At 43.8% G+C, this 15,738-nt stretch overlaps 1 protein-coding gene across 1 annotated transcript; it reads right to left on the bottom strand.

Annotated features, from left to right (window-relative positions):
* On the bottom strand, nucleotides 1–2,580 carry LOC306943774 (uncharacterized protein; the record flags this gene model as incomplete). Its single annotated transcript, XM_079530304.1, has 4 exons — nucleotides 1–532; nucleotides 1,222–1,464; nucleotides 2,137–2,269; nucleotides 2,378–2,580. 4 exons carry the CDS (start codon nucleotides 2,578–2,580, stop codon nucleotides 17–19), a joined length of 1,095 nt encoding a protein of 364 aa, XP_079386430.1. The 3' UTR covers nucleotides 1–16.
* Nucleotides 2,581–15,738: the final 13,158 nt, after the last annotated feature.

The following is a 15,738-nucleotide window of genomic DNA, read 5'->3' as shown; positions in this document are numbered from 1 at the left end:
CCTCTGTCTCAATTCATCACTGTTGTGCCCAGGTCTTAACCAGAGGTCCATATTGATAGTTGCTGAGTAAGCAGGCCACAGTCCACAAAGAGTTAATGCTTCCCATCAAGGCGACAGGGATGTCAGACTGGAAGAGCTTGCACAGTTTAATTCTTCCAATTATTCTCTCAACATGGACTCGAAGGTGTGCAATCTCCTGGGTTTTATTAACATCTGCTGCTGGCATCTGGCTTTGTTTTGAGAGGAAGGGCGGGCGATACAGTTGACCTGGGATACAGTCAACAAACAAAACCTTGTCTGCCATCACAGCCATATCGTCTGTCAGCAGGTCTTGGAGGCCTGACTGCTTAAACAGCTCTTTGTGACTGATGGAGCCAGCATACAGGTCTGAGATGAAGGTGACTGCACCGTGAGGCGCCATACCGATCAGGCCCTTCAGGGTGGAATGAGACTTGTAGGATGAGAACATCTCACTCTGAAGAGACACACTGTCTGGCTGTTGGCATCTTAGCTCTGTGCAGTCGACAATCACCTACAAAATGAAGTAACATCAGGAATTATTTTTCAAACATCAAAGTGATGCAGAGAAAACAGTTCTCAGGTTTTAACAATGTCTGGAGAGATACATTGATCCGCCCATGCTCACACAACATTAAGACTACACTGCCCTCTACTGACCACCCTATGCGCGCTGTGGACCCCCTTTCCATCTAGACCAGAGGTGGGCAACTTTGACGATGGAGAGGGCCACTATATTTCCACACTCACTCCAGAGGGCCACATTGCATACTTCCAATTGGCAAAAATAGCCAATCTACAAGCTCAAAATGTGTTGCACTGCGACGCATTTTGAGCTTGTAGATCAGCTATTTTTTCTATATTTGAATTTAAATCCTGAATATTTTTTGGCTATTTTTTAATTGGAATCCTGAAAAGTAACCTTTTTATATAATTTCAGTTACCGTAGTTATGTTGACTTTATGAACAAAATACAAATGCATTGGAGATAAAACAGACTAACATTTTAATACTACTCATTAAGCTACTAATCTATAGACTGAAGTAATTAAAGCGGGTCATGTTTGCATGTTTGGAATTGTATTGTAACAGCTGAAATAAATAATATATGGGCCGCATTAAATGAATGTGGGGGCCGCATGTGGCCCCCGGGCCGCCAGTTGCCCATCCCTGATCTAGACTAATGCCAGTGATCGTGTTTACCTGTGTATCAGCGTATTTGCTCTGCCTGAACTCCCTCGGCAACACAGCCTGAACCTCCTCTTGGGACATCCAGAGTTTCAGTGAGCCCAGCAGAAAGTACAGGTAATATGTCCACGTTGTTATGATCCGGCTGACCGTTGATGGGTGGATCCCGAAACGATCTGCCAGGTCAACTTCTGTGGACCCCAACGCCAGGTACATGAGGAAGAGGAAGAATTCATCCAGCGGAAGAAGAGCATGTCTCTGACAGAGAATGTGCAAAACATAGACAATTATGTCTAGCAATGTTGTTACAGAATAGGAAAAAAATGACATGCATTTGCCACATTGTATAATCCAGGGCAGTGGCATGACTTATGCATACTATACATATTCCTGCCATTGTACACCCCCAGTACTTTAACTTCACATGGTCTTGATTACACCATTACGGGTATGTGGTATAGCAGAGTTTGGCAACCTTTTTCACATGAAGTGACATGTTTTTATTTTCTTGATAGTCAGTGTGCCATTCACATCTTAAGTTTAATTATGACAACACATCAATTAATATTTCCAACATATTTTGATTGTCGATATATTATTTTCTTTCACATCAGGATGCAAGGATCAGTAGATTCAGTCAAATAACCCACCTATCTCTCAGACTCCCTCCCCAGTCAGAGTTCTGAGTTTGAATTAATGTAGAATTATGTGCAGAATATAATTTGCATACATATGTGAGACTACTACATTTAATTATTTTATTTTTTAAATATCCTCTCTCCCTCTCACACACTTATGCCAGTGTGCCAGTGTTCCCCTCCCCTGTGCCAATGTTGGCCCCAGTGCTAGGTTGCCTACCCCTCTGGTATAGCGATTCTACAGTAACGGTTAGCACAGTACAAAATATTAAAACAGCCCGAGTAAACTTACTGAGTAAGTACATGGAATAAATATTTCCTCATTCCTCTGCTGGGCTCTCCGTGCCCGGGTGACTCGGATCATGTTGCCTGTGGATGGTTCAATCAGGTGCCAAAACGCCACCAGGTGCTCATAGGTAGCAAATCTTGGAGACAAATTAGGACCATGAGCAAGGTTACACTTTCATGTAATGACATTTACATAAATAAATAATGCATATGAAATTGGTATGCTTTATGCAAGTTATTCTCACCTTGTGAAGTTTCTAATCTGTGAGTCTGAGCCTTCAAATCGATGTAGCCCAAACCTACATTTCAGTGACAACTTCAAGTCCTCCACCTGCTTCTTCAGTCGAGTGATTTCATCCTCCATCTCATCCCTCTCACTCCATGTCAGGCCAACATCGGCAGGTTCAGGGGCTGTGCAGTAGTCGTGGTCACAACAAGGCACTTCCATCGCAGTTTCAGCATCACCATCCACGTCTCTGACTCTGACAGTCTGATCTGGGCAGTTAGTGGGTCTTTCTCTCCTCTGCCAAACACTAACGCGTTGACGGACTTCATATCCATGATTCCACTCGAACAACACAGGCAAGGCCCCCTTTCTAAGCCGATGAAGTCCAGCTGGAGTCTTCTTTATCACGTCTTCTTTCATAAAGTGCCTACTACACACATAGCACCGAGGAGTGACGGTGAAGTAGTCCCTTCTTATATTAACCAGCCATTTGGCCCTCAGTTCAGCATCTTCTGGGAAACGGTGAAAACTCAAAGTTGTAAACTTTGCTGATGAAGTGCAAAGAGGCACTGAACAATGCTCCGTAGAGCCCACCGCCCTCTGCATCAACTTCACCGTGCCTTTCTTCATGTCGAATGAAGTCACTACACTTCAAAGACACTGTCTGATCAACACAACGACAACACGTGAAAACGAACGATAAAAACGAACGGCAAGTAAATTAAGAATATAAACACAACAAAAACGAACAATTTCAAGTAGTTTTAAGTATCGGAATAAAGCGTGGGTTTGTTACGACCGCAGCATTCCTCCACTCCACCATCTGTTTACATACTAGACGCGGAAGTAAAGCGGAAGTGACCGCATGTGAAGAGGAATGCTCGACTCCGCCCCTTTCTAGACATTGAGCAACAGTGCTGCCTAGCAACGGTTTGCGCGAAAGCGCTGACGTCACCCGAATCAACAAACGGGTTGCCATGGCGACATCTCCACGTCTGTCTGTGTCCCTGTAATGCCCATATATGGAGATCTATGATGACATTGCTAGGCAACGGTTTGTGTACTGCTGATGTCAGACAGGTGTGCTGAGTCAGCGTGATGTCAGACAAACCTGCCTGTATAAAAGGGGAAGACATTTTATTATTAATCACTCTGAGAGATACAGCAAGCAAGATACTTATACATACAAAGCCAAAGCGAGAGACATCATTTTACACTAAGCCATGTCTCCCCGGTATGCCTTGAGCATTCTCTATGCCTTGTGCGTTCTTTGTGGATTTCTTCTCCCGTCCTGTAGCGCGTTCACCAGTCATGACAGCATTCCACGAAAGACTCTGGCCTACCACCACGGGCTGAAGACGTTCAGAGAGGATGGCGTTTGGAACTACACCACTATGCTCCTGAGAGAGGATTTGGGTCTGCTGCTTCTTGGGGCCAGAGATGCCATCTATGCCCTGGATATCGACAACATCACTGACAAGAAGGCTGCAGAATATTGGCCAGTTAACGAAGATGAACGTGTCACCCGTCACAATAGCTGATAATGACATACTGAAACCGTGAGTATGTGGAAAATGTCCATACTGGGCCCATTGTATGGTCCTAATATCATTATCAACGGATACAATACATGATAACAACATACTGACTCGGCTGGTGACATTGTTCAAACAACAGTATGGGCATTCTATAATGAAAATACCCTTATCACCCGTCACAATAGCTGATAATGACATACTGAAACCGTGAGTATGTGGAAAATGTCCATACTGGGCGCATTGTATGGTCCTAATATCATTATCAACGGATACAATACATGATAACAACATACTGACTCGGCTGGTGACATTGTTCAAACAACAGTATGGGCATTCTATAATGGAAATACCCTTATCACCGGTCACAATAGCTGATAATGACATACTGAAACCGTGAGTATGTGGAAAATGTCCATACTGGGCCCATTGTATGGTCCTAATATCATTATCAACGGATACAATACATGATAACAACATACTGACTCGGCTGGTGACATTGTTCAAACAACAGTATGGGCATTCTATAATGAAAATACCCTTATCACCCGTCACAATAGCTGATAATGACATACTGAAACCGTGAGTATGTGGAAAACGTCCATACTGGGCCCATTGTATGGTCCTAATATCATTATCAACGGATACAATACATGATAACAACATACTGACTCGGCTGGTGACATTGTTCAAACAACAGTATGGGCATTCTATAATGAAAATACCCTTATCACCGGTCACAATAGCTGATAATGACATACTGAAACCGTGAGTATGTGGAAAATGTCCATACTGGGCCCATTGTATGGTCCTAATATCATTATCAACGGATACAATACATGATAACAACATACTGACTCGGCTGGTGACATTGTTCAAACAACAGTATGGGCATTCTATAATGGAAATACCCTTATCACCGGTCACAATAGCTGATAATGACATACTGAAACCGTGAGTATGTGGAAAATGTCCATACTGGGCCCATTGTATGGTCCTAATATCATTATCAACGGATACAATACATGATAACAACATACTGACTCGGCTGGTGACATTGTTCAAACAACAGTATGGGCATTCTATAATGAAAATACCCTTATCACCCGTCACAATAGCTGATAATGACATACTGAAACCGTGAGTATGTGGAAAACGTCCATACTGGGCCCATTGTATGGTCCTAATAACGGTTGATAACGCCTATTATATGCACTGATAACAGTCGAATGGGGTGCCTGCTTTCTATATCAGAAACAGTGTTTGAGTGAGGATGTGCATCTCCTGTTCACCGTTTTAACAAGATAGAGGCAGTAATCCTCAAACTTGCATTCTTTTACCCACACCTATTGCTCAGGAATCAGGATAGATGATGTCAACTCAAATTACTGTAACTTTTAAATGCAATGACGCAAGAATACAATGCTGAGCCACACACACACAGTATGATTACTGGAAGGTGAGTTCAACCATCACTGTGCACAAAGAGATCGAAAAAAAGAAAATGATACAGAGGGGAAGAAGGCAACAGGGGAAGATAGGTAGTTACCGGTAGACACAATGTCAAATGTCCTACATATCACAGATTTTCAATACAGTACTGTCAGACGGAAAGACAGACGTACATAATTACAGACAAGTATTTCAAATGTTATTGAATGTTTACCAGATTTTCCATAAGAAACCGCACTTTTTACACTCTCTATTCAGTAAATATGAACTGGGATCATTATCGTTATATTGTGTTTTTGCATTCTTTAATTCTTACATAATTTTGTCCCAACGACAATTAGCAAAGATCTACAAACTTAGGACATCACATCATCCTGTTATGAGCTTGTAGATCTGCCATTTTTAGAAAAAACGTCACCTACAGTATAATGACATGTCCAAACTAGGGATGCCAGGTTGTAAGTTGTAAATTGCATTGTTGTTCAATGCAGCCTACAGAAGTAATAGTAGTGTGTTTTACCAGATGGTTCCAGCACCAGGAGCTTTAGAGATGTAGTGAGCCTCGTCCATGTCTTTGGTGAAGACAGCAGCTGCCAGGCCGTCTCTCTCCACAACCTCCTCCAATGTCTTGAACTTCAGAATCTGCATCACTGGACCAAAGATCTGCAGACGGTAGAAGCCTTCAATACACATTTAGACCCGATGCCACGTCTGTGTCACCTTACAGCCTTTAACCACTTTATTTTAAACTTTAGCTGTTGAAAAATGGCAGATCTACAAGCTCATAGCGCAGCACAGTGCCGTAAAAATGTCTGTCCTGATTCCTCAGTGGATCAGACATACCTACTCCCTAAGGCTAGCGATGGTCATGTTGTCATGGACGTCTCCGAACACGGTGGGCTGGATGGCCACGCCTCCTCCACACATCACCTTCTTCTCATTGCTGATGTAGTAAACTGCTCCTCATCCACCTGCACAGATGTTGTGGTTCATATACTGACTCAATACAGTTCACCATTGTCATGCCTCAAATCATTCAGTGCATAATCAATGAGTAGTTCGACCTGACATTTAATTTAGAACAGTGATTCTCAACCTTTTAAATTTCCAGTTTGATGAGCATTCAGCCACGGATCCCCATTTTTAGACAACTTTCTACACTGACATTTTTACTAATTTAGTGTGACCGTCTTTTTTCATGAACCCATTTTGACCTGAGATCAGATTCTAAAAATGTCTTCTACATCCTGACAGTTTTCTGAAAAAGCTATGTTTCTATGTCAGTCGTTCGATTTTTCAAAAATAGCAGACCTACAAGCTCGTAGCGCACCACTCGGTGGCTTGTAGATCTGCTATTTTTCAATAGCTAAAGCATAACATAATGCTAACACCAAAAGGGGTTCCCGCCCAAAATGGGTTAACCCAATAGCACCCGAGCCCGATTCTACAAATCCCTTCAAAATCAGTAGTTCTCAAATTGATGATGTTCACAAATGGCAGATATGAGCTTGTATATCTGCTGATGTCCAATGCAATAATCTAAAATGACACTTTGACGGTTTGAATGGGTTAAGTGTGCCGCAGTTGTGAAACAGGAAGGATAGAAAAGAGATGAAACTACTTGAGAAAGGCAGTGTGTGTGTGTGTGTGTGTGGGGGGTGATTTACCTCGGGTCCCTGCTCAGGCCTCATTCACACGTACCAAACACCAATCAAGCAATGTTTGGTCGTTTTTTTGGGCCACCACAATGCTTTTCCAATGGGAGTCACATGGTTTGATCAAACATTTGTGTTTGATCGCTGATTAATGATTGCTCCCCCCTCATCAAACAAAAATGTTTGGTCAAACCATGTGACTCCCATTGAAAATGAATTGGAGCAGCAATCAAAAAGCAATCAGGCATCACACACGGACCAAACATTTGTTGTGTAGGTGTGAACTAGGCCTCAGTGTGCCTGGTCTCCCACCGCCACCACACCTCCTAGCATGATCCATGGTGGTATCTCGGATACCATTGTGGTGATTTCTGTAACACAGGTTTGTTCTGTCTACGGATTGTCCTTAGTTGATCTCTTTACCCTTTGAGCTGTCCGGCATGTACCTGCCATGACCTGCTCTCTGGGTTAAGAAATACATAAGCTCCTCCGCCAACGTCAAGGCGACAATCCATGGGAGGAGACCCAATTTAGTCATCACCAATTCCCAATTGCCCCAAGTGTTCTTGAGTCCCTGTTGCTGGCACCACCACCCCCACAGCTGGGGAGGTATAAACTACTGTGTGCATCCTCCCATACACACTTGCAAGTAGCTTCTGCAGTGCAGCAAAAGGGACTTGATCCATCGCCAGATTAAGTTCCCACCCGTAAACACGGCATCAACATGATCAACATGATGCACCCCCGTTGTTGAGGAAAAACCCTGTGCATGCAGCTGCTACAATGAACACCGCACCCCAGGTCTGTCTGAGTTACAGTCTTAGACCAGTCTTGCTTCGAGGAGGGCCTCTGTCGATGGTCACATCGGCATCGGTCTTCCTCTTCAGCGATGGCGAAGGCGCCCCGTCACTAAAGACGATACGCCTCCTTACCTTTTCTTCAGGGAAGCTACAGAACACGGACAGCTGCATCTGTCCGTCTGACCTATAGACAGTGACCCTCCACTGCCGCTGGACTGGCTTTCCGCCGAGCTCCCATGTGGCGGAGACACCAGAGATGACTCTGGCCAGCTGCTGACCGTTCACCTCCACGAGGTCATAACGGTTGCCACGGGAGTTCCAACACCTGAAGGGGGGAATTAGGGTATCAGGGTGTGGTGGAGTCACAAGGGACCCAGAAAACTACCCAGAGCAAAAGAATGTTGCTCTGGGTAGTCACTACGGCTTTTGGTGGCGTGGGAGGGCGGACTAGCACCCACGTCTTAGTACTGTGGACGTACCGCGAACAGAGACACCGCGGGACCGAAGTAATGAAAGCTGGTCTCCACTGCTTTCTACGGCGGTCATAGCGTGCTCGCACCGGCCTCCACTCGTTAGTGAGGTGGTCATAGTAGCATGCACAGGGTCTCTCCTCAACAAAGGGTGTGACATCCTTCGGAGGTCTGAGCAGCTGCTTCTCAACTACTACTAGTGAGGAAACGTCACATACCTGGCGGTACAGTTCAGGGACGGACGCTGTGATGGCGGCCAAGTCGTCATTGGTCAGGGCACGGTTCATCAGGTTGTCCACGCGGACGTCTACCTGCCTTCTGGAACGAGCCCTCAACTTACCTGCACGTCCAGAGACAGCCGGCTCGATGATCAAACTGATGCGATACTGCTCCATTCTGTGGAGAGAGAGAGAGAGGTGCTGCTCTGTGGAGAGAGGTGCTGCTCTGTGCCTATGGAGAGAGTGAGGTTCTGCTCTGTGACTGTGGAGAGAGAGAGAGAGAGAGTACTGAGAGATAACTGAGAGAGAGCTGAGGGTTGTACAAGGCGAGCTCTGATACACCTGTGAAAGAGAAATGTAAAAAACAAAAAAAACACAGATCTAACAGTATTATTGATGCTGCAAGTGGTTAGCTTAGGTCTGGTCTTTAACAGACACGGTGACTGATTTGAATGCAGCTATGTTGTTATAGTTTGATTCAAAATGTAATGGCCGAGCCACAATTTGAGTTAACTTTTAAATGTAGGCCGCCTAACAGGCAATAATTAAGACGGGAACCTGACGACGGTGGCAGGTGCAAAAAACAATTGCCCTCTGTGATAGTAGTTGTGGCCAAGCTAGGCTACAACGGCTACCGACAGCTTAAATGCTTACAAACGTATTTGAAAAACACAACTACAGACGTTATCGACGCAACTATACTGACAGGTGGCAACGGTAACAGACCGTTCCCCGGCCCTTACCCCAAGCCTAGCCTCGGAAACCCAGACGTTTTTATTTCCAGGAGTAATTCGAAAATAAAACTCACTGTTGAAGAGGAAAAGCTAACAATATTATCACTGCTGCAAGATAAACACTGGTTGGCGATGTATATCCTCTCTGTAACTGTGTGCAATGGTGGTCCGTTAGTGATGTAGCTGATGAGCAGGTAGGTTGCTGTTTAGGCAAGTGGTAAATGCGACTGGTTCTGTAAAAGTCTCAGTGCATCTGACGTGAAAATCGGTGTGAGCCCTTTTAAACTCCAGCCTCTACGCGAGCTGTGGCCCGCCCCTCGTCGTTGATTAGTCGGCTCGGCTGACGTGGCCTCTCGCTGGTCGCTGATTGGTTCGGCTGTGGGCTGTCGCTGGTCGTTGATTGGTCGGTTTAAATGTCAGTTTCAGTTAGAAGTTAAAAGTACGAACGCTCGTTTATTGCGTGTGTGCTGCGTGTGTGTGTGTAATAATAATAATACTAATAAATAAAATAAAAATGTGACTTTGGTTTGGTTGCACCACACACACATACAGTCGAGTTACATTTATGACAGATAACAGTGATAACAGTTCACTTCTTTCGAAAATGTATCGCGATACTATACGTACATACGTCTTCTCATAGAAACCGCAGCACGCATGCGCCACGCGTGCGACGCGAGGCCTCATTCCTGATTCTGATTTGTCAACTCAACGTGCGGGCCTCAGTCATTCCTGATTCTGATTGGTCAAATCAACCGATTGGCCAAACTTTTGAACGCTTCGGCGGTAAATACCGTCGACGCGAGCAGAGCAGGTGTAGTCTTGTAACGAGAGAGGAGAGAGAAGCCACGAAAAGAGAGAGAGAACCAGTTATCACTACAAGTACTACCGACCAACCAACCAACCAACCAACTGACCAACTGACTGACGGACTGACTAACTGACCGACCCGGACCAACCAACCAACCAACTAACTGACCGACCGACCAGTTACCCGTCCCTAACCAACCGAGCAACCGTCCATCATGGGCCAGTGCGTCTCAGGACCAAAACCCCGTCGTCCGGATCCAGTCGACGACACCCAGAGGACCAGCTGGGACTCCCTTCAGCCCTTTAATCAGGTAAATGTCATTAATATCATCATCATCCAGCCTGCTTTAGTTTGATGGGACAGGGGAAGTTGACATAACGGTGCATTTAGAGACGACATGCTTGTGCGACCACACTATGGTTTTGTATGGGAGCCTGTGGCTGTGCCGTGTGCCTGTGCTCCAACAACGGGCGTTTAAAAATGGAAGCCGGTTAGCTCTAAAGTGGTGGACTTCTCGTTCCAAACGGCCTCTGCGCTATATGTTGTTTATTGTATTGTGGTTCTTATTTTGATATCATTTGAACTTGTGTTAACGGTATAGTAAATGTAGCTAGCTAAATTGTTTTGATTTTAAATTAGACCGGTAACCCGGACTGTCGTTGGTCTATCCGTGTACAGTAGGTCCTACATGCAAGTTTGGATTTGAAAATAGACTGGACGTTAAACGTATTACGGTTACGGGTCTGTAACGCGGAGACTTGTACAAATGCAACCAAATGGATTGACCATTGGCTCCTTTCTGGCTAACACACTTTGTTGTGTTTAGGACGACATCGTCCTCCCAGAGTTAAATTGACACTTTACAGTGAGATTGTACTGTAGTATCAAATGGTGGTCCTTGGCTTGGCCTAATGTAGGCTATATTAAAACCAACATGGTCTTCCTTAGGTAGTCAGAGGGATACATGTTAGGTTGAAATGTGTCCGTTGCTCTGTCCGTGGAGAGGTAAATGGAAAAGGACATTAACTGTGGGCTGCTTTCTCGGTGTGTGTGTGTGTGTGTGTGTGTGTGTGTGTGTGTGTGTGTGTGTGTGCGTGCGTGCGTGCGTGTGTGTTCAATCAGATTAATCTTGGAGAACTAAATAAATAACAATATTCTCATCTGTTTAATTTCCAGGTTGATCTGAAGATGAATGGTGCCATCCTGCCACTCCCAGCTACAGGACCCACACTGGAGGTAAGTGTTTCATGAGGAATTATATGAGCAAACAACCATGAATGTCATTTCCTCATAAATGTATTTACTAATGTTAAATGGACATGCTTGACACATTAAAGCAAAATTACACCTGGGTAAATGGTGCATTTATATAGCGCCTTTATTAAAGGCGCTTCACAAATTGACATACAGTAGATTGTGCATTTACATTCACCCATTCACACACGTTCATACACCGATGGAAACCATGCAAGGCACCAACCAGCACATCAGGAGCAATTAGGGGTTCAGTGTCTTGCTCAAGGACACTTCGACACTAACTCTGGGGGAGCCCGGGTTTGAACTGGCAACCTTGCGGTTACCGCTTGACACATTAAAGCGAAATTACACTTTGAGTTTCCCTGTTGATTAAAAAAAAGAGAATTCTAAATATTCTCCCAATTAACTTTGCACAATGAAACCGGTCTCAAAGTCAATCTTTTAGCATACAAACAAACAAAGTGGATTCTGACCATAATGTAACATGATCCTCTGAGATTCACTGTGCAATGTAATTCAATAGGGAGACTATTTTGGACTATCAATTTCTAATCAACAGAACTGAAGATGTCTCACCATTTATTTGAAATTACATCCTGTGCCTATTAAAGATAATGTTATTTTTAAAGAAAAAGTTGAAGTTCTAATCATCGCTTAGAGTGTTTGTTCAGTAACTGGTGTTTCCCTTTCTCTCAAGCTCTTTGATATTTTTATTTATTTTTTGTAGTCATATCTTTTTGTTTCACTACCAGCTCTACTTTAAATGAAATATTGTAGTTAATCTGAAATAAGTATTACGATGGTTAACACTATTCTCTTCTGCCAGGTTGCAGTAAACGACGAGGGATACGGCACTCTGGAGACAGTCCGTCGCACCAGCTCTAAGAAGCCTGTGAAGAGAGTCACATTTAACCCTCAAGTTCAGGTAGGAGTATTTCATTAATAATACGTTAGTTACATTGGCATGATTGCATTTGCATATCTCTGGCTCTGCTGTCGGGAAGAAACCACCTAACTCCAAAATGTTCAAATTTCAGGAAATTAAGAAAACCATATATTTTTAAAACAAAGCAATACTGCCTCATCAAAGCTGGTGTTGTGACTTTATATATTATCAATTACTTGCATGAGAGGGGAGAGGTGGTGGAGTTAGTTTCTTTAGTCGTTTCCTCCTGACAGCAACGATATATAATATTTAAACAAATAAAATGATAACGGCTTCTTAATAACAATATAAGATTTCAAATCTTTGTATGATTTTAAGGCACTAACCCATTTTCTTTTTTCTTTTCTACACAGGTGCAGGAGTTCGAATGGGAGACCCACGAGAGAATCAGACTCGTAATCATACCTGATTCTGAGTCTGATTCTCTCGAGTCACCCGTTCCTCCTAGGGCTAGGGTGGCGAGGAGGAAGCCGAGGCAGAATGTGGTGACCTTCAAGTGGGAGGACGTTTTGGCCCAGGTGTATGGACAGCCTCTGGCCATGCCCGTGAACCCAGGCCTTATTTAGGGTGGGTTCATCTTCTACTGGCTGGACAACAAGCCATATCTGTTCAATGGACAAGAACATGTGCTACTGTTTGGTACAGCAGTGAACACTATACAGGACACTCAGAGAACATCATCACTGGAACATTCAGACAGTGGAAGGAAGTTACCACTAAAGCCCAAACCACACCAAAGGGTCGGGTCGGGACAAAACGGTTTTTAAGGTCAACCACAACCACATTAATGCAACTCATTGCAGTGGTTGATCTTAAAAAACGTTTTGTCCCGACCTGACCCTTTGGTGTGGTTTGGGCTGTGAGAGTGATAGAGTGATGCCTTGGAGACTTGTAAATATGTGTAAATATCTTTGTACTTTTATATTGTTATTGTGTGAATTTGACTTTTTTGCATTTATTTAGCTGTTGCCTGTTATAATTATACTGTTTGTGGAGTTATTGTAAATAAATGAGTGTGTGAAATTAACATTTTTGCTTTTATTTTTACCTGTGAAACAGATTACTTGAATACAGAATGTTATAAACATCCTCAATTTAGCGGTTCTCAATTTTTGACGGTGAGATGAGTTGAAAAATATTCAGCTGTAAGAAATGAGGTAGGTCATCATCAGAAACGCTACTTGTTACATGCAAGGAGTGAAGATCTTACTTGGTAATACGACAAGTGACACTCTTATTTTTTTTAAAGATTTTTGGGGCTTTTTTGCCTTTATTGATAGAAGTACAGTAGGTAGACAGAAACGGGGAGAGAGATGGGGGAGGAAGACACAGCAAGGTTCGTCGGGATTGGGACTCAAACCCGCAACACACTGTCGTGCTGGATTACCAGCCTAGGTGCCTGGACCGCTAAACCGGCCCAGGCCCAAGTGACACTCTTATGACTGAGGGAGTCTGTAGTGCTGGGGTTGTCACTTGACTTGGGGTATTGGTATTGTTACACCCATATCTGTCAACACCGCCTTGTCTTCCATGTGGCTGATAGCTGATCATTGTGCCTAACAAATACTGGCAGTAAGACACATGTAGAGAACACTGTCTTTAAAATAACATTTTATTTTATTCAGTTTTGCTCTCAAAGATTTAAAGCACTGATATTTTCTAACCATGGCAGTTAAAACCCATTTTGGGCGGGAACCCATTTTGGTGTTTTAAGCATATGTTGTACTTTAGCTGTTGAAAAATAGCAGATCTACAAGCTCATAGCGTGGCACTTGGTGCCGCACTATGAGCTTGTAGATCTGCTATTTTTGAAAAATCATGAAAATGTGGCGCAAATCTTTGAATATATATTCTTTCAGAGCGAACTATTTTAACTCAAATCTTTGCTTATGGGAGGGCCCTGGACCAACATATTTTCAGATGGGGGTCAGCAGCAAATTACATAATAATCTTGGAGGTCCTTGACATGGAAATGTTTGAGAATGACTGACATAGAAACATGGGTTTTTCAGAAAATGGTCAGGATTTAGAAGACATTCGTAGAATCGTCCTCAGGTCTAAATGGGTTAAAGGCACTGACCTTCTATGAGATTGTTACACGAATGTCATTCTCCAAATGTGTTGGATCACGTGTGTGGATCACACGGTAACTCTGTCATTTCTCAACCGTTTCGGACGCGGGGCGACTCGCCAGAACCGGCCCGGCCCCCTGGGCGTGTTCCTGGGGGTCTGGATGTTCCGGGGACCCCCACACGGTAACTCTGTCATTTCTCTACAGTTTCGGACGCAAGGCGGCTCGCCAGAACAGGGCCGGCACCCTGGGTGCAACTGCATTCCTGTGGGTCTGGACCACTCACTTCACACGGGTGTGATTTTTAACTGCTGAATGGGACAGAGTCAGCAACAATATTAGTTGGTGGTTGAGATCGATGGGAAAGTTATTCGGTGAGATGATGTAGGCAAAGAGTATCGAGGTATAATGTGATAGTGCTGCACGATTCTTGCTCAAATGTGAATCTCGATTTTACTCCAAAAAAAAAACATAAGAGTAACTAAAATGAATTAGACAGCCAACTAGTGCTGCAGGATTCTTCACAAAATGAGGTGTCTGAATCTAGATGTCGATCTTTTATTTCGATGAATTAAATGTGCAGCACTATAATGTGATATGTAGTGTAGAATAGATGAGTAAGTGCAGGTTTGGTCAGATGAGAGAAGTAATTCTAGCCTAGGACAACATAGATTACAATATCACAAGTCACAAGAAAATCTGATCCCATTCATAACAGATGAATGCAATGTGCAACACGGTGTACTCCGGCAACAAAGCAGAACAGCATGATGAAAAAAGGGAGAAGAATCACTTATGAATACAAAGATCATAAAGGCACCGCGAGGAAAACATGCAGAGAATCAACAGATAGGACGGCTTGTGTTGAGAAGAGAGTGCGATAGAGAAGCAACGTTAGAATGGAGATGTTGTTGGTAAACACCTTGTGCTACTCCACATGGGTGGGATCCCAGGATACGTGTCTCCCATCATGCAATCTGCCCAAAGTTGCCATGTCCACCTCCTGCAACTGGAACCCAAACACCTGAGAGAGGACGGACAGACGGTGGTGGTCGTGGTGGCGGTGGTGGTAGTAGTAGGGGATTTAAAAGGAGAACGAAACTGGGTATATTGATATTGACAACGGTTGGAAATGGGCAGTATGTTTCTGGAACACCTTGGGCAGTATTATGCGTGTCTTAAGTACCAGGTCTTATGACTTAACTTAAGACCTGGAGGCGTGATCAATGCCATTTTGCTATTCTGAGTGGCCAAATGGCATTGATCACGCCTCCAGGTCTTAAGTTAAGTAATAAGACCTGGTACTTAAGACACGCATAATACTGCCCCTTGTGTTTTCCCACTGATTCTTTACCATTCATTTTTTTATTACCGACTTCCCTCATTTGAGGCTAAAGTGATGGTGGGGTCAACACACAGCAAGTGTTTATG

This window comes from Electrona antarctica (assembly GCF_951216825.1).
Source record: "Electrona antarctica genome assembly, chromosome: 19".
Taxonomy (NCBI): Eukaryota; Metazoa; Chordata; class Actinopteri; order Myctophiformes; family Myctophidae; genus Electrona; species Electrona antarctica.
The sequence above is the reverse complement of the archived record's forward strand: the minus strand, read 5'-3'. Positions and strand labels throughout refer to the sequence as shown.